Source organism: Dermacentor variabilis, unplaced genomic scaffold, assembly GCF_050947875.1.
Source record: "Dermacentor variabilis isolate Ectoservices unplaced genomic scaffold, ASM5094787v1 scaffold_13, whole genome shotgun sequence".
NCBI lineage: Eukaryota > Metazoa > Arthropoda > Arachnida > Ixodida > Ixodidae > Dermacentor > Dermacentor variabilis.
Genome location: NW_027460291.1, coordinates 22,223,126 through 22,248,727, shown reverse-complemented (window position 1 = coordinate 22,248,727; position 25,602 = coordinate 22,223,126). Strand labels below are relative to the sequence as shown.

At 44.4% G+C, this 25,602-nt stretch overlaps 2 protein-coding genes across 2 annotated transcripts; both read right to left on the bottom strand.

The window, feature by feature from the left end:
* Window positions 1-811: 811 nt before the first annotated feature.
* Window positions 812-25,137, bottom strand: LOC142566747 (uncharacterized). The gene is made up of 3 exons (XM_075677627.1): window positions 24,936-25,137; window positions 19,796-20,029; window positions 812-1,052 (listed from the first exon to the last, which is right to left on the bottom strand). The coding sequence occupies exons 1-3, from the start codon at window positions 24,993-24,995 to the stop codon at window positions 870-872; spliced, it is 477 nt and encodes a 158-aa protein (XP_075533742.1). The 5' UTR covers window positions 24,996-25,137; the 3' UTR covers window positions 812-869.
* On the bottom strand, window positions 10,501-19,789 carry LOC142566746 (uncharacterized). Its single transcript, XM_075677626.1, has one exon. It carries the CDS (start codon window positions 18,532-18,534, stop codon window positions 17,521-17,523), a length of 1,014 nt encoding a protein of 337 aa, XP_075533741.1. The 5' UTR covers window positions 18,535-19,789; the 3' UTR covers window positions 10,501-17,520.
* Window positions 25,138-25,602: the final 465 nt, after the last annotated feature.

Below are 25,602 nucleotides of genomic sequence, written 5' to 3'. Positions count from 1 at the left end.
TCTCACAGGCTGTGCATGAGTCACGTGAAATGGTGCCAACCTTTCTCTTTGGTCCCTAGTAAGTGATAGTACATACAGACATCTGTGAAGCCCCTTGCTCCCATTTTCTACATGTGATCCGCAATATGTCCAGGTCCCGTTTATTAAATCGAAAATCCTTCTTCACCCAGTGAACTCTTGGGGCACAGCAGGCTGGTCTGCTTGAGGTATTAGCTGCAAATGTAGTAAGTGCATTTTGAGAGTACGCACTGTGGTCCAGTGTTTCTTCAAGCTTGAACAGGACTGCATTTTTCAAGCAGCCGTGTGCCAACCACGGTGTGCAGCGTGCTGAAACATCAACAGCCCTGTGCTCCCTACATATACGCTTCCAGAGATTAGATATTTCTTGAGCTCACTGAAATAAAGTCCATCTCCTCTGGAATCAGTCACAAATGCGGGCCCACCAAGACTCGCATATGAATATTAATTTGACAGAGTGAATCTGGTTGTATACTGTCTGGACGTCTGGTCTGCTAGTAAAGAGGTTTTCAATTACAGGTGCTTGGTGCCACGAACTTGTAGTGCTAATTTGTTTTAGGTTGCCTCTAGGGCCAATGTTTCGAAAAGGGCACTTGCCTTTGTCAGGGTCCTGATGAAGACAGGTCCTCTTGGCATAACATACAGTCTAGAGCATCCCTCGTTCAACCATTTGAATCTTCCTGCAAGCTTTTTCTCTTGTTTCCTCAGATCTGTATGCTTTTTGGAACAAGTCTGGGAAATGTAGTAAATGCTTAGCACTCACTATGGCAACCACATTACAGCAACACAAGAATCACTCTGAAAGAAACTGCTTTATTACAAAGCAATGCGCATACCAAAGCCAAGGGTAATTATTTGATAATGGATATCTGTTCCTGGACTTGTGGCTGCTTGTGCGTGCCATCGCAGTACGGCCTGTTTGCTGTCTGCTTGCAATTGCAGAACCAGTACGAGCGTGTCTCCTCAGCCACAAAGCGAATCGGCTTGAGTGTAATCTTCAGATGTGGATTTTTGTGGCTGCCATCGCAGAATGGCTGAAAAACACAGTAAAGGTAACCACAGTGTAAGCTTCCATGCAAGCAGACCTCGCAGTCCTCATAATTGGGAAGTATGATACAAAAATTATCAAGCGGAAGAAGCATAAGGTTTGTTCGATTCAGAAAAGGTGCATGGCACCACAGATGAAAAGGTGCAGGTGGTGCCAGTTATGGTGTGCTGGGCTGCACCTATTCACTGCAAGGTTCAAGGGTGCACTGTACAACAGTGGCACATTGCCTTGCACCATGCTCAATCGTGCACGGGGGTGCAGGATGCACTGCTGCACCTCAGATAATCAAAGGTCTAGGTGCAGAGAAACTTGGCTGAATAAGCGCATAGTAACATGTATTCTTCCTCCACTCCTTGACCCCCATGACTGCTAGCGTCTCATATGACTGAATTCAATGACTTTTTGGAAAAGGCCACATAGAGGAGCTGGTTCACAAAGTCCCAACATGAATACCATTTTCTCCAGAGCCATCTCATTCCCTAGGCTGATTCAAGAGCCACCTGGATTCTATTGAAAATAGACTCAGTGAATTCTTTGTACACGTACACATAGATCATTCAATCTGGAGGCCTGTGCATTGCATCACCAGAAAACTACAGTCAACAACCGATTTTTCGGACACCTTCGCAGCACTGCCATCCACCACCCCATGGAGTCAATGTATAAGAACGTATGAAATTTCTGATGCAAAAAACCCTTTGTCTTCTGATTTTCCTGACTTTTTACTGTGACCACAGGTGTGAAACAGCGTTATTGGAGCCACCACCACCACCATTTTGATTATCTCGCCACCTCAAACAGGCGCTCTCGTATGCAGATCCTTTGGCAGTCGTAGCCACCATTATTGTATGAAACTCTATGGGCACCCTGCAATGAAGTTTGCCTGTACATATCGCGCCACCTAGCAGTGGTGGTGAGCACCCACGAGTAGGCCCTCACTGCCATTTCATCATTGTCCGTGGTGCTCTCAGGCCCACCAGCCTGCTTTTCCAATGGATTCACCGCGACCCCTTGGCAGCTCTTCCATGACAAGTGTGAACAAAAAGAGCAAGCTCATATACTGCTGCGATAAGGATTGTCAGAACCGTGAAGGGGATGTCAGCATCAAATTGTACTGCTTCCCTTCAAAACCGGGTGAAGCAACCCGGCGGCTGAAATGGATCATCGTGGTTCATGTCGCTCTTGCGAATTTCTGTTAAACGAACTAAGATGTAAATGCAAAAAGAAGAAAATAAAAGAACCAGCAGCGGAATCCGTAAAAACACACAATAAAGCGACAACTGCATAAAAACGTGAACTGATTCCCGCTGTTGTAAATAGGTTTAATAGTCATTTAGCTCATCTCACTCCAAAACAAACATGCACTGGTTGTTACTTGTCAAATCTAGTTTCATAACTCCGTGCTGCAGCTTTGTATGTGCTGTGCTTCTTTCTGTGCCAAGATCAAGACACAGCTGCTGGAACCGGGCTTATTTATGCTGATGTTTTCTCACGATTAGAACAACAGAACTAAGGTTGGAGTACACCGCAGCACACGTCAAGTATTCACAAATCAGCATTTCTCTCGCACACGCTCGCACACATTTGTTCAGTCGTCATGTTGTTTAGTCTCAGCTGATTGCTCTCTATTATGTTGCAACGGTGATGACCTCTCACATTCGAGCCCGAACGACAATTCTAGAATATGCTCAAGGCACTTTGTCAATGGAGAAAAAAAAGCACTTACCTTCCAATTCACCAAAACCTCTACAATTGTGAGGTGCAAGGCATGCTCCAAGTAATGAAGCTACAAATGACAGTTGAAAAACGTCCATGGCTGTATTTGCTCACTTAAGTGGCATAAAATAATGATTTGTTAACTTACTTTGACTTGGATGTCTTAAGCCTGCTTGCTTTGTTGTGACAAAGACTTTGCGACCTGCGGTGGTTGCTTAGTGGCTATGGTGTTGGGCTGCTAAGCGAAGGTTGTGGGATTGTTCCTCACCTGCGGCAAGTTGTTCTTTCATCCAATTTCATTTCCCATTAATTTATTGTTTCTTTATTTCATTTATTAAGCACAAGTAATTTACCCTATGTTGTCCTTGGTGTCAGTGTTTGTTGGCTTCTTATGATATGACATAAAAAATCCGGCCCCTCGGTTAATCCCCTTTCTTCTTCTTTATAATTTAAATTAAGCACTTTGCTGCCATGTCCATGCTGTTTACTTCTTTGACGCAATATATATGGTTGTAGTCGTAAATTTGACGTTCTTTCTCAAGCGGCGGTGGTCCAAAATCGGCCTAGACGTCTTCGATTGTCTTAAAACCACATTTTAGAAGGATCGACACATTTCAAACGAGCGCCGCAAAAGCATGCCTCCGTAGCAGTGGCCACCTCAGTGTTTTGCGAAACTGACATGGTGGCGCTGACGGTTCAGCCGTTTGAAACCTGTCGGTCGTTCTAAATTGCAGTTTTAAGGCAACTGAAAACATTGGACTCATTTTGGACAACCGACGCTTGAGAAAGAACATCAAATTTACAACTACAACCATGTATATTGTGTCAAAGAAGTAAACAGCACGAACATCACAGCGAGGTGCTTAAATCATGGTGTTTTAGGTGCCAAAATCACGATCTGATTAGGAGGCATGCCATGGTGGGGGACTTCGGAATAATTTAGACCACCTGGGGTTCTTTAACGTGGACCTAAATCTAATTACATGGGTGTTTTGGTATTTCGACCCCATCGAAATTCAGCTGCCGTGGCCGGGATTTTATCACGTGACCTCATGCTTAGCAGCCCAACACCAGAGCCACTAAGCAACTACCGCAGGTCACAAAGTATTTGTCACAACAAAGAAAGCATGCTTAAGACATCAAACTCAAAGTGAGTTAACAAATAATTATTTTATGCCACTTAAGTGAGCAAATACGTTTGTGGACGTCTTTCAACTGTCATTTGTCGCTTCATTACTTGACACACACACACGCGCGGAGTGTGCCTTGCACCTCACAATTGTAGAGGTTCTGGCAAATTGGCAGGTAAGCGCTTTTTTCTTCGTTGACAAAGTGCCTCGAGCATATTCTGGTATTGTCACTCGGGCACGAATGTGAGAGGGCATTACCGCTGAAGCATCATAGAGAGCAATCAGCTGAGACTAAACAATGTGAAAACTGAACAAATATGCGCTAGCGTGCACAAGAGAAATGCTAATTTTCGAATAGTCGACGTGTGCTGCAGTGTACTCCAACCTTAGCACGAGCAAATATCGGCACGAATGAGCTCGGTTCCAGCATTTGCGTCTTGATCTTGGTGCAGGAAGAAGGACAGTGCGTACAAAGCTCCAGCACGGAGCGCTTTCGAAGCTAGATTTGACACATAACAACCACTGCGCATTTGTTTTGGAGCAAGACGAGCTAAACAACCATCTAAACTGATTTACAACAGCGGGAATCAGTTCACACGTTTTTATGCAGTTGACACTTTATTGTGTTTTTACGGATGCCTATGCTGGTCCTTTATTTTTTTCTTGTTTTTGGATTTACGTCTTAGTTCATTTAATAGAAATTCGCAAGACTGACACGAACCGCGACAATCCACTTCAGCCGCTGGGTTGCTTCCCCCGGTTTTGAAGGGAAGCGGTACAATTTGATGCCGACATACCCTTCGCAGTTGTGACAATTTTTAATGCAGCAGTATCTGCACTTGTTCTTTTTGTTCACACTTCTCACAGAGGAGCTGTGAAGAGGCAGCGGTGAATCCATTGGATAATTGGAAAAGCAAGCTTTCAGGCAGGCCTGAGCGCACCATGGACAATGGTGAAATGACGGTGAGTGCCTACCCGTGGGTGCTCACCACCGCTGCTAGGTGGTGCGACATGTACAGGCAAACATTATTGCAGGGTGCCCTATGTAGCCACCACCGCGGTAACACTAGGCCTAGCTGCTTCGACGTTCGCTACCAAGAGTCTTGCTGTTCGGTGCCGCGTTTTTAATTGAAAGAATTCGCCGCTGTCTGCAATGACGATGTCTCCGCCTTTGTAATCCTCGCCGATGGCTTCGAAGCTCGGAAAGCACGACGTGATGCATAATGCCGGTTCCCGAAAGTCAGCTTCGCCTCAATACAGTAGCGTTACGCGGCGAAGCATACCAAAAGTGGGAAGGGGCAATTGTCACGGGACACAGTATGTTATAAAAACTTGGAGCGCTATAAACACACAGGATGTATAGAAGCAACACACACCACACACGCTCGTGTGGTGTGTGTTGCTTCTCGGCGTAAGTTTTTATACTAATGCATTACCAACTAGCCCACCTATCCATCCTTTTGACACAGTGTGTATTCCTTTATTATACACGCGTGCAGTCGCAGTCTCCTGTTACAGCACGAGCACCGACACGCCTACTATGTGTACTGGCAGGTGTTCAGAGCTATCTTGGACGTGCCTGTGGCAATTTGAGCCCTTGAGGGCAGTAAAAGACATGCATTAATTTTTGCGGACGTTTTCGCGGCCCCTAGGGTGTCCGAAAAATCGGACGTTGACTACACTGTAAATAATTCTCAGCTTGCTGAGAATTATTTGCACTTAATAGGTCTTTCGAGCCAACCTTTACTAGGAACATTTTTACCATCACCATCCATTATTCATTCATTTCTAACAAAAAAAAAATTCGGCGGGACCCATCTCGCGATGACTGTCGACGGTAATGCATTGAGCATCGAATCAATCAGCAACGTACTGCCACCGTCGAAACGAGTTATGTATGAGGTGAGTACTGCAGCAGGATGCCCCTTTCACGCTTCCCCAAGAACACTCGGCGCCATCTAGCACAGCCACCGCAAAGCCTCTATGTGACCTCTAAAATTCATGGTGTGCCAGTGCATTCAAACGCTTAGGAACGCGTCATGCTGCAACCACGATCCTCTCACACGCTTTTTTCTGGACATTCTGCACCATCTAGTGGCACTGATCAAGTCTGCACGTGGCCTCCCAGACGAGAAGCGTGGTGCGCCAGGGCCTGCAAATGCTGAGAATTATTGCCTCGCTTGCTGCACACTCAATGGCGCATACTTAGTGACTCAAGCTGGCGAGAGGTTTGTTGAAGAGCGGCATGTACCCAGTGCATTCATGGCACAGCTCGCAAGAAGCATTGGTGTGAAAGACGTTCATTGAAAAGTGGCACACACCTAGTGCATGTGCAGCATAGCCCGCTAATGAACCGGGTTGCTGTTCTGGAGGAACCTTGTGATGTAGGTTCAATTCTGCTCAGCACTGGAGAAATTTAAGGGACCTTTTCCGGCATCGTAGAGTGGCACATACCCAGTGACCCATGATGATATGAAAGAGGTTCGTTGAAGAGTAGCATGTGTGTACACACTGCCAGATACTCAGTGACCCAAGTTGGTCCAATGGCTGCTTTTGAACTGTTCCCTCAGCATAGTAGCCCTATGCACTACCCATTCGACTACGGACTATGCAGTGACCCAGGCAGGCGGGAGAACGGTTAACACAGATAAAAACACAGCCCCCAGAAAGTGCGTGTAGCACACTAAGAGTGCTAATGTATTAAAATGCCAGCATTATGAGTACATTGCAGATTTGGGCGGTGTTACAATACTGACCTTTGTTATCATGAAGATGTCTAACCCCTGTATTCTAAAACGACGCTTGACTTGAAGCTCTTCTTCAGTTCCAACTACTTGTGCAAAGCACGTAACCTCAGCCAAAGAAGACGCTATGCTTCTCAAGAATTGCCATGGAGTGTCAATGAAGTGCACTGGCAGCTTCTTTCTGGCACAGGGGTGGCACTGCCCACAGAGTTGCTGACAAAATTTACTAAAGGTGGCGCTAGTCTCTATGGGAGGTGCCGGCATGGGAATGATGGATATAGTACGTGGATATTTTAAACTCCATCCGTTTGGCTTCAAACGGCTTTGTAAATTTGCAAATTGATCATTTTCAAGAAGCTATTCTGTTACACTTGCTACAATTCGCAATGATTATGCATGTGGGCAGGAACTCATTGTGTTGCTGTATTAGGAAACTATGAGTGCTTTGAAATTTAGAAAGATAAAGCATAATAAATGTCACAAGGACACAGCAAGCACAAAGATTAGACAAATTCATGTACTAGCCATCATTCCCGTGGAAGCTGAATGATCTCAGTGCCAGGGCTCCTTCTAGCAATTTTAGCAGAAAACTCTGACACTGCCATACACTTTCCTGGATCGGGGAGGAGTGTTGAGTAGAGGTGCGTTCCAGAATATTAAGTACAGGAGGCATACATGAATGTCTACAAAGATTACACAACTACCTTGCTTCATCAGATGTAGAATATTATCGATCAAGGAAAAGGGGTCTGGCAAGGAGACACAATCTCTCCAATGCTATTCTTCACAAGCTTAGAAGTATTAAAGCTATTAGACTGGGAAGGCTTAGAAGTGAAGATCAACAGCAAATATCTCATCAACCTTCGGTTTTCAGATGACAGTGTCCTGTTCAGCAATACCGGGGATAAATTACAACAAATGATTGAGGACCTTAACCGAGAAAGTGGAAAAGTAGGGTTAAAGATTAAACTGCAGAAGACAAAGGTAATGTACAATAGTCAAACAAGGGAACAAGAATTCATGATCGCCAGTCAGTCTCCAGAGTCTATGCAGGAGTACGTTTATCTAGGTCAATCACTCACAGGGGACTCTGATCATGAACAGAAAATTTCCAGCATAAAAATGGGCTGCAGTGCATACGGCAGGCATTACTACATCCTGAATGAGAGCTTACCACTGCCATTGGAAAAGTGTGCAATCACTGCATTCTACCAATGCTAACATATCGGGCAGAAACTTGAGGTTAACAAAGCTAAAGTTAAGCACCAAACAAGAGCGATGGGATCAAGAATGCTAGGTGTAACATTAAGAGACAGGAAGGGAGCAGTGTACATCAGATAGCAAACAGGGATAGCCGATATTCTAGATGATATTAAGAAAGAAAAATGGAGCTGGGCAGGCTATGTAATGCATAGGGCAGACAACCGGTGGACCATTAGAGTTACAGAATGGGTGCCAACGGAAAGGAAGCGCAGTTGAGGACAACAGAAAATTTGTTGGGCTGATTAAATTAGAAAATATGCAGGTGCAAGTTGGAATCAGCTAGCACAAGACAGGGGATATTGGTGATTGCTGGGAGAGGGCTTCGTTCTGCAGTAGACCTAAAAATAGGCCGATGATGATGATCCTGATGAGTTTCCCAGGTTCAGCAAATTCCAGTGCTTTCTGATGCTCTGTATATTAATGTGTACAATACCTATAAATGATGTCATTCAAGTGTCCCTTCTGCAAAGGAATCCAGCTCGTTGGACATTCCTACAAGTCTTAACAGGTCAGCTTCGCTAAGTATTTTCGCCACACCAGAGCCTTGAGTTTTCTTCATGAAGACAATTCCATCCTTAGTCCAGACAAACTCGAATGACTGCTTAGAAATCTCGATTCCAATAGTGAAATTCTTATTGATGAAAACCTTTTTTTCTGTCAAGACTTCGCACTTGCTAAACCTCGCGTCTCTTTGCTGTTTGGCAGTAAATGGCATAATTATGAGTGGCGTCTTTCCCACTCTATGTGATGCAATCAGCAATCGACAATTCTAGGGACGCCAAAGAGAAACACAACATCATTTTACACTGATAAGTTATTCCTTTAAAGCAATATTTTCGTTATTCTCACAGTGAGAAATGGATTATTGAATGGGGAAATGATGGCCAAATTTTGATTTTATTAATTTTGGACCAGAACCCTAGTGCCAGCGTGATTTCACAAGTATCAAAGTATTATGATTATTATTTTTTTATTATTTGGGCTGTTGTGACACAGTCTTGACCCTCTCTAGTGTCTCAGTAAGCTGCTATGCAAATGATTATAAACAGCCTCAAGGTCTTCATTGTCCCACCACGAATTTAAATATTATTCCTTTCTAAACAAGTCTTTGAATTCATCAACACGGTTTTCCGCTCTCCTTCGCAGGAAGGTTGCATATCCAGTTCATCAGAGTAGCAACCTTTCTACCCTGAGCACCACTGCTTGTGATCATGTTGTCGTGCCTTCTTGACAGCAGTAGGCTTCAATGTTTTCCATTAGTTTTCTGAGCTTTTTAACTATTCCCAGCAATGAGTCATTCGTAGGAGACTGAAACTCACCAGTGTGTCTACTTGTGAACTGAACTCCTCAGGCTGGCACCAAAAGCCATTTTCAATGAAAGCAAACGTACTTGCCTATTTTGCAAACAATGCAACTAGTTGTGAAAACATGGCGCCTGAAAAACGATAACAATGATCACACCTAGTGCAATTATTGATGAAGTGACAATGATTAAACGTAGCAACTATGTTCAACTAGAAGTACAGCTGACCATAAAATATTACAAACCATGAAAGTGTATGACGAAATAGCAGTCTGCAGCACCTACTAGTGATGCGCCTGCTGCTGAGTGCATCGGATGTACGGCTTTTTGTGTGCACAGAAATGTCACGTGCCACTGGCATGCAGATTATCAAAAAAGGTGGAGGTAGTTTCATGAAAGGGTCATACACCTGGATGAAGCTATAAAGGTATGCTGCAGCTTCATGCATGAAGCTTCCTGCAACTTCCACGAAACACATTTACCATATTGTAAGAACGAGAAGGAAGGGGGGTAACCGAGGGGCCTGATTTTTATTAATCATATCATGAGAAGCCAACAAACAATGACACCAAGGAAAATATAGGGGAAATTACTTGTACTTACAAAGTGAATTAAATGATAAATTAATGGCAATGAAAGTGGATGAAAAAACAACTTGCCGTAGGTGGGGAAAGATCCCACATCTTCGCATTACATGTGCAATGCTCTAACCAATTAAGCTACCGCGGCACGATTTCCCCATCCACTTTCTTGGGTATTTATGTGTTACTACAAGAACTAACCTCGGGAGTGTTAGCCAGCACCACCACTCACAAACCTTGGTGGCAGATGTGCAACATCCTTTCTGCCGCAGATGTCACAAGTACGTGACCCTTCGGTTAACCCCCTTTCTTCTCGTTCTTGCATAACGGGGGTCTCGAATCCGACAACATTGATGTCGCCAGGTAGCATGTGCGGGTTTATTGACCAGTTTCCTTCACCCAGAAAGATCACGTACTCATGACGCCTGCGGCAGAAAGGATGTTCCACATCCACTGCCAAGGTTCATGAGTGGTGGCACCGGCTAACACTCCCAAGGTTAGTTCTAGTAGTAACACATAAATACCCAAGAAAGTGGATGGGCAAACGGCGCCGCAGTAGCTCAATTGGTTAGAGCATGGCAGGCATAATGTGAAGACATGGCATCGTTCCCCATCTGCGACAAGTTTTTTCATCCACTTTCATTGCCGTTAATGTATTTCTTTAATTCAATTAGTAAGTACAAGTAATTTCCCCTATGTTTTCCTTGGTGTCTTGTTGGCTTCTCATGATATGATTTACCATATTGATCACATACCGTTCCGCACTGACTAATCTTATTCACATATTTTTGCAGAATAATCTTTGCTTATCCAAATTCAAAAATAATTATGAGAAGTTTAAAATTTATAGGTAGCACATTTTGTAACTGGCCTCCATGCAATATGAAATAAAATGTATTTATTTAAGAACACTTATGCATCTGATTATTCTTTATTTGTTGCACATTTTCTAATTAATTTTGTCTTGCCTTAAGTATTCATATTCTTAGTTCTAATATTGTACAGTGATGCAATTATTTAGCACAAATTTTGTTTTTGTTTTTTCAAGTATGTTGTCTTTCCTTTTGCATACAAATATGTATGCAAGTCTTTAGGGTATGTACGTTCCATCAACTTTTTTTCTGGCTATTTATAAAATTACAATGTTGCATTAACCGTATACTTGCACTATCTTGCCATCTCTTGCTAGTATGAGTCTTCTTATCCGTGCTGTGCTCCATAAGAGGCCCTTCCGAGAGTCGAACTCTGGGAATGTTTTGTAGTTTGAAGCTCATCAAGTGGTATAACATTGTCAAAGTAGGTCCCCAATACCATAACTTTATGCAAAGCTCCCCCAACAGTACACAATGACGGTGTGATGACGAAGATGACTCAAGTCCTATTGCAGTATAATATCGCACATAGTATCCGAATTGTAAACAAGGTGAAGGCTGCATGGCTCAGATCATGACACAGCAGACAAAGCAAATTTAGTAGTGTGGTTTGCTGGGCCAGTTTGTGCATGAACGTATAAGGGGTCCATACATGCTGCAACCACTTGTATGTTCAGACAAAGCAAACCCTGTTTCAAGTTTTTCACTGCTTCTTGCACTAAAATTATTCATGTAATGCAATTGAAAATAAAACTAACTTAGTTTCAGTGATGCTAAACAAGGAAAAACTATCCTTGCTACCCCATCACCCATAAATCCAGCCCTGTTGTCTTGGCAAAGCAGAATCATCTTGCAAAAGCTTTGGCCTAATGTATGCCCCCCTCTTGTCCTCCCATTGCCAACACAGTCTACCTACACTTGTAATCAGGGTGTCTACCAAGTCGACATTCCCAAATTCCCCGAGTTTTCCAGGGTTTTCCTAAGTGCTTTTGCAAAATTTCCTAAGTGACACAGAACTCTGTTTTATGTCAAGACAGGCTGACACCATGTCGCCCAATGCTGTCACTCTAGTAACCATGCTAAAAAAAAATTAAAGAAACCACTTAATCCAGCTTGAATAGTAAGGAGTAGTGTTTATCTTATTCAACAACGGCAGGGAGGGGTTAGTGAAATTCACAGCGAATAAAGTATTTTAGAAAAAAATGGTAAAGCCCGCTTCAAATTGAGTCAAACATTGCCAAATATGAATAAAACGAGATGCGTACAGAAGCAATCTTTTTCGAACATCAGCTATTTCTATCAACTGATAGCAAGCTCATTGGTATGAGGCCCAAACTTTGTCACAAGTGAGATTCTCTCTTAGCAGCTGGAAAGTCAACCTCAACTATCTTGGATACTCTCAGCCCACGCACAATGCCTCAGTGTTGCATTTCACTGCTGTAAAGAGTTTGTTTTGGTTTGGATGAGGGACAACTGCATCTCAGCATCAGTCAACATTTTGTTTTTTCAGCTCAAGCTCCTTCAAAGAAGCAGTGGCACAGTCCCTTCCCCATTCATCCTTCAATGTGTCGGTCCTTTCTGTTCTCATCCTCCTTCCACCACACGTTCACCCCACAGACCCTTTGAAGCATCCTCTTGGCCAGTTGTACAGTCAACGTCCGCTTTTTTGGATTCCCTAGGGGCCGTGAAAACGTTAGGAAAATCGGGCAGTCTGAAAAAAAATGAATGCATGTCTTTTACTGCCCCTAAAAACGCTGCAGGTACGTCCGAAAAAGCTCTGGGGGCCTGCCAGTACACTTATAAGGCATATCGGTACTTGTACTATGACAGGAGATGGCGGGTGCATGCGTGTATAATTAAGGAATCCATACTGTGTCCCATGACGAGTGCCCCTTCCCATGCTTAAGAGGAAGCTTTAGCTCAGGCCGAACTCCGACGTGGCCTATTCAAATAATGTAAAACGCGAAAACATTTTTATGAGATAACCCCTGGACAGATTTTAATTAAATTTGTTGCATTTGAAAGAGAAAGTTAAACTCTAGTGACTGTTGAAAGCGGAATTTCGATTTAGGGCTTGAATTTTCTTAAAACGATTTTCAAATATTTAACCGTTTGAAAAAAATAGAAGCACCAAGTTTACAAATTCATAGCTCTGCATCAAGAACTGATATCGCGGTTCTGTAAACGGCATCCATTAGATCATTCAAAGCGGACAAATTCAATACGTATGTCATTTTACATCTTACGTGAATTTTTACGTTGGTTACAAGGGTTATGCAAAAGTTGTATTTCCCTATTATTTTTTTATATTCATGTGTAACATATCAATTTTGTCCGCTTTAGATGTACTATTAGACGCAATTCACATAATTGTATTATCATTTTTTGTTATTAAGTTAGAGTTGTAAACTTGATAGTTTCGTCTCTTGAAAATTGTCTATTTTTGCCAACTTTTAATAAAAAATTGACAACCTAACTCAAAAATTCGAAACCAACAGTCACTAGATTTTAAGTTTTTCTTTTAAATGCAGCAAACCTCGTCAAATTTCGTGCAGTGGTTGCCGAGAAAAACGAATTCTCCTTTTATATGTATTTAGATAGGAGCACCTGAGCTAAAGCTTCCTCTTAAGCTTCACCGCAATACTTTGTGTATGCTCCACCGCGCAACATTGCTGTATCGAGGCAAAGCTTACTTTCGGGAACCGGCATTATGCAACGCGCTGTGCTTTCCGAGCTTCGCAGCCAATCTCGAAGCTTACAAAAGGCGGAGTCAGTGCTATTGCTGACAGTGGCAAAGTCTTTCAATGAAAAAATTGGCTGCGGCTTAGCTCAGCTAACCCTTGATATGCAAAGCGAAAGCTTGGTTTCACTTGGTTAACCTTTGATTTAGCTGTAATTATTATACTTAGGTATACAATTATCCGTTAAACCATGTATGACGGCTGTGCCTAGGTCGGTGTCTAGACATGACTATGATTAGGCTTGGGTAGACGCATCGTTCGACGGCGCGACGCGTGTTTTGCAACAGGGAAAGCGCAAGTGCTAACATGCAAAGAGACGCCGCGAACATGCGCAGCGTCGAAGCACAAGCAGACAGGGTGTGAACACGGTCGCTACGTTGATCTCGATGGTGCGTTGACTGTTGCGTTCCGGACTATCTCCAGTGAAGCAGCTCGCCGGGCAATATCCACGGGGTGGTCAGACGCCGCTTGGCGACGACGGCTCAAAGCCGCGCGCTCCCGCGCAACGCTCAGAGAAGATGGCTCAACCTCGCTCTTATCCATGGCCAAGCTTGGACTGGATGGATGGATGGATGAATGAGGCTCAACCCTTTGAATCGGGCGGCGGCGGCGGCGCGCGCCACCTAGCCTTGAATGGTACTATATGCATGCATACCTATGTATTTACTCCTTTACTTTTGCGTTAATATTATCCACCAATCAGATAGCCTCCGTTTGGTTATTTCTACCTGTTCAAAGATTATTTTACCTTCACTGCCCTTAAAACCCAAAGCTTTGAATAGCTCCTTGTTACATTCAACTGCAGGGTGAAGTCGTTTACAAGAAAGTATCAAGTGTTCAGCCATTTACTCCTCCTCTCCACACGCCCCACACAACAAGTCTATCTCCTGGTATCTGGCTCGGTATGTTTTAGTCTGCAGTACACCTGTCTTGGCCTCACACAACAATGAGCTTCCCTTAGAGTTATCGTAAATATTTTCCTTGGCTATTTCTTGGTTAAACGTCCTGTATGTCTCTAATGCTGATTTGGTTTGCATCTGTTTTCCACATACCCCTCTGTCTCCTTAACCTTTTTCTTGACAGACGATTCCTAACCTGTCCCCCCACTGCTGCCCAAGTATTTGCTTGACAATTTTCTAGTTGACTTCCTCCACCTTGTGTCAACATTCGCTGTGTATAAGTAACTGAAAAGCTTCCTAGCCCACCGCATTTCCCCCATTTTTCTCAATCGTTCCTCAAATGCTGTCTTGCTACTAGCCTCTCTGCCCTTGAAAGAAGACCATCCCAGATCCCCCTGCAACCCAAGATTTGGTGTCTTGCCATGTGCTCCCAGAGCGAGCCTACCCACACCATGTTGCCTAGTTTCCAACTGTGCCCGGGTCTCTGCTCTCATACATGGAACTGCATTGGCAAAAGTCAGGCCCGGAACCATTACCCCCTTCCATATCCCTCGTACTACCTCGTACCTATTGTAGTTCCACAGTGCCCTACTCTTCATAATCACTGCACTGCTGTTACCTTTAGTCATTACATATTTTTCGTACTCTGCCAGATACTCAATTCTATTCTTTATCCACACCCCAAGATACTTGTACTTATCGACTATCTAAAGCATGGCCTCCTATATCCTATGCTCGCCGCAAATGTTATCATTAAAAATCATGACTGCTGATTTTTCTTTGCTAAAATCTGTCTCCTTCTGTATCACATATGTCTATCGATCCCTGCACATCTTCTGTATTGTCAGCCATTAATACAATATCATCCGCATACACCAGTCCTGGTAATGACCGTCCAATCAATTTTCCTTGTTTGAAAATTGATAGGTTGAAGCAAAATCCACTTTGCTGTATTTTGGCCTCTAATCCTTGTAGGCACAGCATAAACAACAGAGGTGACAATGGACACCCCTGCCGAAGCCCTCGCCAAATCATTACTGGCTCCGAAACCTGCTTTTCTCCATTGTATAATCACCCGGTTACATTAAGAGATATCTTTTAAGAAATTGGTTACTCCATCTTGCACTTCTAAAGTTGCCAGAACGCCCCACAAGCCCTCTTGAAATACACTGTCATAGGTTCCCTTGATCTCCAAAAAAGCCAACCATAGGGGTCTGTGTTCCTTTTCAGCTATTTCAATGCACTGTGTCAGTGAGAACAGATTGTCTTCTAGCCTCCTATGCTTCCGGAACCTATTTTGTAGCTCTCGAAGCACCCCCTCGTTCTCTACCCATGCCTGCAGTCTGTCCTTTGTAATCTGCATAACCACCCTGTAAACCACTGACATCACTGTTATAGGCTGGTAGTTATGTATGTCAGCTTTGTCCCCCTTTCCCTTATATATCATCCTCATCCTACGTAGCCTCCACTCGTCAGGTACTTTACCATCGATTAACATTTTGCTCACTATCTCCCTTAATGCTTCCTTAGATTTCAGGCCCAATTTCTTTATTAACATTATTGGAATACCATCTGGGCCTGCCCTCTTCTCGGCCCTATCCCACTCTCTTTGTGCAAGTGAAAGTAGTGGATTGACCGGGCTATCCCTCTCCGACATATTGCATGTAACAGTTCTCTGTTCTGTAAATTTTTCCCTCATCATGGTTCCTATATGCTCCATTGCCTCCTCTCCTTCTAACCGAGTACCTTGAGCTGTTACTATATACCTCTGCTATAGGCTCGTCCTATAACCCAAGGAGTTCAGATGCTGCCAGAATTTCCTAGCTGCCTGTTTATCTTTTTTATTGCTTACTTCTGACAGCCATTGGGACCCTTTTGTCTTTTCTCGTTGATCAAATAGGATGCTTCCCTTCTGCATTTTATGCAGTTTTATGCACTTGAGTTTCAGGTTCTCCCTTACTTTTGGAATACCTGTTTTCCCTGGAGGCTTCCCGACGTTTCTTTATGGCCTTCTTAACCTCTTCATACCACCAGCTCTTGAGTTTTCGTATCCCTTGCCCTGTTCTCCTGACTCACACCTTACCTAGCTCAAGCTCAAATAGTCTCGTTAACTTTGGGTAAATCCAATCAGTTCCAGTACCCTCTGATATTTCCTCAATTTGTTTGGCTGCTATTTCCACTTGCTCTTCTGAGTAAAAAATCCCATCTGGCTGTTCCTCATGCCTCGTTCCTGCTTTAGTTTCACTCTTAAAACTTAACTTGATACGTTTGTGGTCGCCACCTATACTTCTAGAGCCCTGTTCGTCTATATTCATGGCTCCTAATCTATTGTACATCCTATGTGACATTAATGCAAAACCTATTGTCGAGTGTCGACCCCCTGCCTCCCATGTTATGATCCCGTCACACTTCTCAGCAGTGTTACAGACAACTAAGTTATGCCTCTCACACATATCCAATATCATGTCACCTGTGAAATCTGTGTACCCATACATATCTTGAACATGTGCATTCATGTCTCCTAAAACAATTATCTCACATTGTTTTCCTAGCTCATTGATGTCCGCTGCTATACAGTCCAACATTTTTTTGTTTTCCTCTTTAGCATTTGATCCTGTCCAAAGGTATATAAAGCCTAGAAGTGTTTTCTCCCATGCTACTTTTCCTTTTAGCCATAAATGCTCCTTGCATTCCTGTTTGACCCTTTGCCAATTTGTATTTTTATGAATGAGGGCTCCAATTCCCCCGCCCTTTCTGTGACCCTGCACTCTGTTGCAGTATTCCCATGCATAATCAGGGTTACAGGGCGGTTGTTCCATGTCCGTAAGATGTGTCTCCACAAACCCATAAACCATTAAGTTCTCCTGCCTTAGTTGCTCTTCGATTTCCTCCCATTTTAGCCTATTTCTGCCACCTTGCATGTTAATAATCCCTATGTCTGACTTATTTTCGCTCTGGTGATTACTTCTGTTGCCTCTCCTACAGTACCGATGCTTGCTTGTTTGTAGCTCCTGCCTCGAATTGCCCCGGCCTACACTGATTCCTTCAGGGCTCTGGGTCCCCCTAAAAAAACTGTTGCCTGGCGACCCATCCTGCCCCCTATCCTTGTGCCAGTGGCACCACTGTAGCGAGTGGCATCCTGTAGAAAAGGCCGGGAGCCGGCTCCGTACACGTCCCTGCTGACCTCAATCACACTGTACCCAAGTTATCGGCTCAGACTCCTAAAGACCTGATTGGCCTCAACCACCCTCCTTTCTATCTGGTCAGTCTGGCCCTGAACCTCTGGGATAGTGCTTATGGTCACATGCACCCTCCCGGAGGCCTCTCTAAGCTTACGCAGCCCAGACTCAACGTGCCTCTCAAGGTCCTGGCTTCGCCCCTTAAGCACATCATTGAGCCCAGCATGCATAATGACCAAGCTGTCGCCCTCCGTGCTGTCCCCTACCACTTCCCACGCCTTGGTCATCGCTTCCGCCATGCCCTTTCCCGCTTGCACCTCCACTTGCACTCGCCCGTCCGCCTTCACTCTCGCCATCATGCCTTCTTCAGCCCTCCCCATGTTGGAGACCCCTATCACCAGGACCCTTCTGCGTGCGGACCGTTCGCCGCCAGCCTGTGTCCGCTGCCCCTCTCTTCGCACCCGCTGGCGCCCCTGTGGCTGCAGCGTTGCCTCACTCGGGGCGTGTTGCGCTGCTTCGCTATAACTATGCCAATTCACCGGCGGCAAGCCGAGGACCGCTTGCTCTGCCTCCCTGCCTCCCACTTTGCCTGTAGGGTCTACCCTGCTTTCCGAGCTTTTGCCACCAGCTTGATGACCTGACCCGTCATTCTCCGCTGCCCGCGTCTCAAGCGCATCGAGCCACCTTTCCAGTTCGGCACTCCTTTCCCTCTCTTCCCCAAGCTCGGCCACGGTCCTTACTAATTGCGCGGCCTGGGCTGCGTCCACCTTGACCAAATCGTCGACTTTCGCCTGCAGTGCTAACCACTTCTCTCGCTCCTCCCTCAGATCTGCTTTAAGCTCTTCGAACTTAGCCACCCAAGTCCCTTCCAGTTTTTGGACTGCTTCCCTGACACTTTTGCATGACCTGCACGTGAAGCTAGACCCCTCCGCATCTGCTAAACTCTGGAATTTAGTCTCATCAACGAAGCACCAGTGCAGGCACTCGTCGCACTGCACTTGCTCCCCATCCACCGCGGCCTTCCCGTTCTTCAGTTTCATCGCTAGGCCTACGTCCCTAGGCCCAACGAGCAAGTTCGCCAAATCACTCGCGCAAAGCTGCCCTCGACCGCTATTCCAAACAAAAATTAAATATTAGCACTCCCTACACCGTGCAAGAATCACTTCGAAGGGCTGGCTGAGAGAATTAAATAAGTCTATCATATCAAATAGGTGCAGTCTACCACCTAGGCCTAACGGGGAAGCCGCCAGACCTACACAAAGCCGGTACGTTTACTACTCTTACCAAGAATTCAAAATTTGCGCCCTTACTTCATGCAAAAGAAAACACTTCGAAAACAATAGCTAATAAAAATAAAATAGTACTTAGCTACGAACGACGTCGCTGAAGCCTCGAGCACAGGAGTGTCCGCCACGATCGGAAAAACCAGACTGAGCGCAGCGCTCCTCTTAGCCAGGCGCACGGCTAGTCACGTGGTCAGGCGGCGACCCAGCTGTGGAGAGCACATGCACCAAGCTGGCGGCGGCGGTGGTGGTGGTGGTGGAGCTTGGCGCAGAGAGTCACGTGATGCGTTGCCAGTCAAATGCCGCAGCGACGGTCAAACGAAGGTCAAATTTGTGGTGACAGCGAAACTCGGCTCGATGAGCTTAGTAAAGCTTTCGCTTTAAAGAACATGGCACCAAACGGCAAGCTTAATAGCAAATGTCGAAGCAGCAAGGCCTAGCATTGCCGCGGTGGTGGATAACTAGGGTAAAGGCTGCCAGCGGATCTGCGTGCGAGAGCGCCAGTTCGAGGTGGCGACATAATCAAAATGGCAGCGGTGGTGGCTTTGATTAATGCCGTTTCAGACCTGCGGTCAGGGCGAGAAATCCAGAAAATCGGACGGCAAAGGGTACTTATACATTGATTCTGGAGTACGTGGTGGCGCTGCGAAGCCATCCAAACTATTGGGCATGTCCCAAAAATCGAGCGTCTGGAAAATCGGTCATTGAACAACTCCAACCACCGACACGACGTCAAAAAAGATTCGTTACGATTCCTCTACGTTACTCGAGCCAGCATTAGCACGACTTTTGTTCCCTTTCAAGAAAGGTACAGCTAATTTTCCCTGATAGGTGCACAAATTCCCCGAGTTTTTCCTCACTATTTCCAGACTATTCAGACTCCCTGAGAATTCCCGGTTTTCCCATTTGGTAGACACCCTGGTCATTAATGCATCTTCTGAATAGTGATACAACACATAAAAGCCTTTTTTTTTTTTCTTCTCCCGAAAAGCACACAGGATGCTCCACCAGACATTACCTGGGTGTGGCTGAACCCACAGGCGCACCAATGGTATATGTGCCCCTTTTTGCACTCAAATCGGAATGGTTTCTTGTCGTAGATGCGGCCTTTGGTTGGCTGAGTGTAGGCAGAATGGTATGCCTGCTCTGGACGTGGTGACAGTTCAGGAAATGACTCAGCCGGTAGTGTCGATGAGGCACTGTGACAGCCAGCACTGCTGCCCAAGGCGGCTGGCAGGGAACGACAGTTCAGCTGCAGAGAATGCGACACCCTCGTTTCATGTCCACTACAGGACAGAAGTCCCCAATTACCTGTCTTGCATCCCTCCATCCTGCACTGGCAACTCTCACTACCATCACTTAAACTGACAGAACACTTTTTTTTTATGCGAAAGCATCAAACGGCTCATGAGGAGGAAAATCCAGTGTTGTCGGCATACCCAAACGGTGGTCCAAAAAGGCTACGAACCCTCAACCTTTGGTGGGAGTCGAACCCATGACTTTTGGTATTAATTAGGGCAATGCTAATTGAAATAGTTAATTAAGACACTTGAGCCCACAACCTTTGGTGGGAGTTGAACCCACGACCTTTGGTGTTAATGCAGAGTTAATTAAATCATAGTTATTTAGAGTAGAATCAATCAAGGCACTCCAACCCACGACCTTAGTGAGAGACCAACCCACAACTTTTGGCATTGAGGCACGGTTAATTAAGGCACTCTACCACATGACCTTGACTTTGCATTGACGCTTGACTTTGCATTGTGGCATAATGTGTAAGCATTGTGCAGTGGTTACAATGCTTTCACATTCATCCACAAAAAGATAACTAAGTGCCTCTTGAATTTTTTCTCTACTATAGCCCTGCCATATGGGAAGGTTTAATGTCACTTGTCTCTAATGGCATTTGCAGTTAACATGATTAGTCAGCTCCTACACTGAGAATCCCAATGTCATTCGAGGAAAATGACTGCTGCAAACAAATGAGTATCTTGCCGAAGAGTGGCGGCGAACAAATAGAATAATGAAAAGTAAACAGTTCATTACAGCAATTAATATGTTTTAATTTCCAAGTGCATCATTATTTTTTGGAACAAAACATTCAACTTAATCGTTCCTAAAAGTATGAGTGTTTTCGTTTTCAGCAACGCTGTCAAGAGCACTGTCAGCCATGATTACCGCCATATAATTGAAGTTGGCGTGAGCACGAAAACATGTAACAAGATTTACAAATAAATACCATCACAACAAAAAAGTTGCTTCAGTTAAATACGCGCACATTTAAGAACATTTTACAAATACACTAACCTTTTCTGTTGCTCCTAGTCTTCAACACATCAGCGATTGCCATCGTCTGCAAATAACATTATCCTCTATCCTGTTCTCCTCGAGCATTCAAGAAATAATATATTATAATATCTTTTATTTATTTACAGGCATCACTGCAAATCTACCCACTATCAACAAATTCAAGAAGCGCGCCAAATTTCTTCGTGTGGGGTTTGTTTACAAGGTCAACCTCTGTACATCATGAAAATTTGTGTGTGTGCGGGCGTAGGGTCATGTAGTGTCACGGATGCATGGGTCGGTGCAGTAGTTAAAGCTACATTGTGGATGCCTTGTCAAAAGCTTTGCACGATGTGATAATAGGGTAGAGAAGGACCATCGGCAGTGTGCATTTTTACAAAAGTCAGAGCATGGAACTAAGCTCATTATACCCCTTGTGGACTGATGCGAAGAAGCGCAGAGTAAAAGGATGGCCTATGCAGCATGTGTCCAGCTTTTTGCGAGACACGCACTGGACCAGGCTGAACTGCACCTACATAAGCAGTTTGTGACCACTACCCGAATTTTCGTGACGTGCAAAAGGGACTTGTAAACAAACCGAATGCCGAGAATCTGCACTCCGTTTGGCATGCATTTTGAAATGGTCAATGTAGAAGAGGTTATAATTGGCCATTTTTTACACATTCACGGAACTGTGGCACAACACAGTACTGTAGTTATGAGGTCAACAGCTATCTGATAAAGCAAAAAAATAAGATAAGCAGTATTGAGAATGTTTGTGCCAGTACCCATTTACGAGGAAGCTGCTCTCTAAACAAACACATGGGTACGGAGAAATCGTTTCTCTCAACATTCACTGCAATGACCTGGATTAAGTTCGTTGCATTTAAAAGGAAAAGCTAAATTTACTAGCAGAAGGAAGTGGATTTTCAATTTAGGCCACCAATTTATTGATAAAAATTTCTGAGTATTGCAATATTTCAGAATAATGAAGTTACAAGTTTACAACACAGCAATAAAAAACATGAGTTCTCTAAGCTGCACATAATGATGCATCTAAACAGGACAGAATTCATCTATTAGACACTGCAATGAAATACACGACCTAATTTGTGAGTATCAATCCTGCAAAAATGCTCATAAACACTGAAACATCAGATATGCTGTAAATTTATAATATAACATTTGTTTACTTTAAATGCTGTCTACAGATGCAGTTCACAGAACTGCAATATCTGCTTTTGGTGCAGAGTTAACAATTTGCTAATTTCGTGTTTCTTTTGTTTTCTTAACCCTTTAATGACAACACGTTTGAATAACTCCCTCAAATTTTTATTTTCTATCTAAATGCGCAAAACACATCCCGAATGAGCATAATCAAAGAAAATTTTTAAATTTTTTGAAAACCTTTTAAAAATAGGGCATACACAAGGCAGAAAACTGGAAGTGGGCTTCACTCCAAGCCAGCTATGGTTTCATTTGAAATTTGTACAGACAGCTCTCGTCATACGTAAACCATAGGTGTACATTACGTTCGCTTTATATCACGTGTGTGACACCAGTGCAGCTGGAGAGCTTGCATCAGTCCATCTTTTCTGCACTCAAAACAAAGCGAGTCTAGTGCCAGACTTGTTCATCCTGTATTCCTGCTCTAATCTAACAAATGATGCTTGCTGCCTGTCATTCAGTGTTGGCTGAAGGCATTCAGCCGGGAATCTTGTACTCAATATCGAAACATGACAAGAAAATTAAACTTTTTCTGGTATGTTGCCTGTAGGCAACACTCGTCAATAAATAACTACGATTATTGGCAATTTTTGCAAAAACATCCAAGTCATAAATAAAAATTTTGCTCCCTTGAGACACTATAGTTTACTTTCCTCTCTCAATGCAATGGATGTTGCTCAAGTCGATCCAGTGGTTGCCTCGTAACAGCGTACTTGGAAATGGGAGTTGGCCCTCAGCTTCCTCCTACGACTTCCTAGTAACACATGCCATGCCAACAGCCAGGCTATGACTTCCAGCTTCTCATTGAAGTCAACAGCTCTCTTATAACCACACCTGTTCTACGCATTACATAATATGCTCAAATCCTCTTCATATTCATGTGCCCCAAGTCACGTCCACTATTTTTTTCAAGCTACAAATGGGTGGAATAGCCCACTACACAGCTGTCACTGTGTTGGTCTTTTTCAAGGTTATCATCACACCTACATTGAAAATATCTTACTTTTATCACGCATGGCAACAAGGTAATGGTTATCAAAGTTATGGGATCAACTTTTAGTTTTAGGTCTACTACAGTAGGCATAAGTAATACAACAGCGGACGCCTCCGATACCTGTCACATGCAGTGCAATTCATGCAAGGAGAGATTGTGGAGGCAGTTGCTATTGTTAACTGTTGCTATTCCTGCCATAGTACATGGCTAGGGCTCAACTGATGACCGAACGCTTTTTTTAAGTGTGCGGTGAATCTTCAGTACACAAATGTCTTCTCCCCATGGGAATGTGACAGTAACCAGCTGTGAATTGAACCTGCAATCTTGTACTGCTTCAGAATGATGGCACCATTCTGTGCACAAGTTGGTAGCCCACAGAACCATGTTGCAAAAAGATGCTGTGCAACTAATAGTTGCAATAAATTACTAAAATCTGCACAGTGAAGAATGCAGTTTGTTCATGTACTGCATCCTGTATGTTTATTCCATATAGGAGGGTGGGGCGAATTATTTTCTGATGCATGCAGAAACACCTATCAGCACACTAGTGTTCCAACACTTTGCATGGTAATACCATTTTCCACGTGGGCAGCTCATGGCAACAGGTTCATGATAATTTTTGTTATTGTTTCTGCAAGTTACAGCCACATTTGTTTGGATGAACTCCTCGCTTACTTCCCACACTAGCTCACCATCTGCACATCAAGCTGATTCCAAACTTCAGTCGCGCCGTTGCAACTGCTTTAACTATCTCCGATAGGGAAACCTGTGCTCAGACTAGCAAGATTACTCGCACACAGGTATTATTGCGCTAGGAAGGCCTTACTGCGCCAACCGGAGCTGCCGTCAGCGAGTCAAGTGGACCCTAGCGAATTAAAAGGCACGCGGCTATAGTGCATCGCATCAAGGGGGTGGAAGCCTGGTTCTCCTACCCACACAGGCGAGCTCCCTAACAGGTGTGAGCGTTTCGGACGCCTCCGTGTGATGGGCCCACGTGTAAACGCTAGCGCGTCGCATTATGACGACTCGCTAGGAAATGTGATACTGTATCGTCGCCATCTCGTAAACTCGGCATGAAAACACATACACATTCTGGGGTTTTACGTGCCAAACCACATGATTATGAGGCACGCCGTAGTGGGGGACGCCGGATGAATTTCGACCACCTAGGGTCCTTTAATGTGCACCTAATAATGCACCCACACGTGGATGTTTTTGGATTTCGCCTCCATCGAAATGCAGCATTTGATCCCGCGCCCTCGGGCTAAGGAGCGCAACGCTTAACCACGCCACCACGGCATGCGCAGTACGAAAGCCGCAGAGGTAAATAGCAAAAGCGATAACTGTGCGAGGTGCCAATCTGTATTGCTGTTAAAAAAAAAAAAATACTGTTTCTTTCTCGACAGCAGCCAGTGGATCATGGTTCGTTGAGTTTTACTCATGCTTTTTGCCTTCACGTTGTAAGATGGTAGTCATTTCGATCAACGCAATGAACTCTGAGTTGTCCGAGGCCTCATCTTTTCTGCTGTTTTAAGTGTTCCGATTTATGCACAGACGGCTCAGGAGGGTCTTTTATGCAAGAGCGTCGTTATCAAGAAAAGACGTCTGCAGCAGAGCTTCTAACCAACCGGCGACCATGCTCAGCACTCACCCGCGGCACTGATGCTACGGCGCGGCTCCAGCCGCTAATGTACCATTGGACAAACTTCATGGCAGCTGGAAACGGTCAGAACTGATCAATTTGTGTGAATACGGCAGTTATCTGAGCTCGGTGGGTGCAGAAACGTGCGTTTCAGACGACCCCCGACTCCGTTTCACTAAAGACCATAGAGTTTCACACAGTGTTGCCAGGTCGGACAACGTGGAGTAGCCCAAAGCTAGAGAAACTGTAGCCCAAATGTAGCCAAACACAAAAAAGAGCAAAACAAATTTGTAGCCAAATATAGCCACTGTTATTTTCAGTTTTATCTGTATATACATTTTCGCATTCGAGTGCGGTAATCGCTTTTTGTACAACCCGTCGTAAAAAATGTCCGTGATGCCGTGACGGTCGACCCTTGACATCTACAACAGCTAAACATCTTGTAGGGGCAGCGCAATATGACGAAGACAGAAGCCAGAAACACACAGGACAGCGCTGATCTCACAACTAACTTCATTCGAAGGCATACACAAACTTATGTGCACAACCCATAGCCACGTGCTCTCCCATCAATGGCGTCATTAACAGTGCACAGACAAAAAACCCAAAACCCTGTAATCTAATGTTACACTATGAGGGGGCTTAAAAAATCAAATTCACTGTCATGCAAATTTAA

Excerpts from the sequence above, each read along its gene's own strand:
- LOC142566747 (XM_075677627.1), bottom strand. The coding sequence starts at position 24,995 with ATGAAGTTTGTCCAATGGTACATTAGCGGCTGGAGCCGCGCCGTAGCA. Across the intron at positions 20,030-24,935 it reads CCGTAGCATCAGTGCCGCGG|CTGAACTGTCGTTCCCTGCC; the intron begins GTGAGTGCTGAG and ends CATTCTCTGCAG. Across the intron at positions 1,053-19,795 it reads GTGGGTTCAGCCACACCCAG|CCATTCTGCGATGGCAGCCA; the intron begins GTAATGTCTGGT and ends TGTGTTTTTCAG.
- LOC142566746 (XM_075677626.1), bottom strand. The coding sequence starts at position 18,534 with ATGAAACTGAAGAACGGGAAGGCCGCGGTGGATGGGGAGCAAGTGCAG.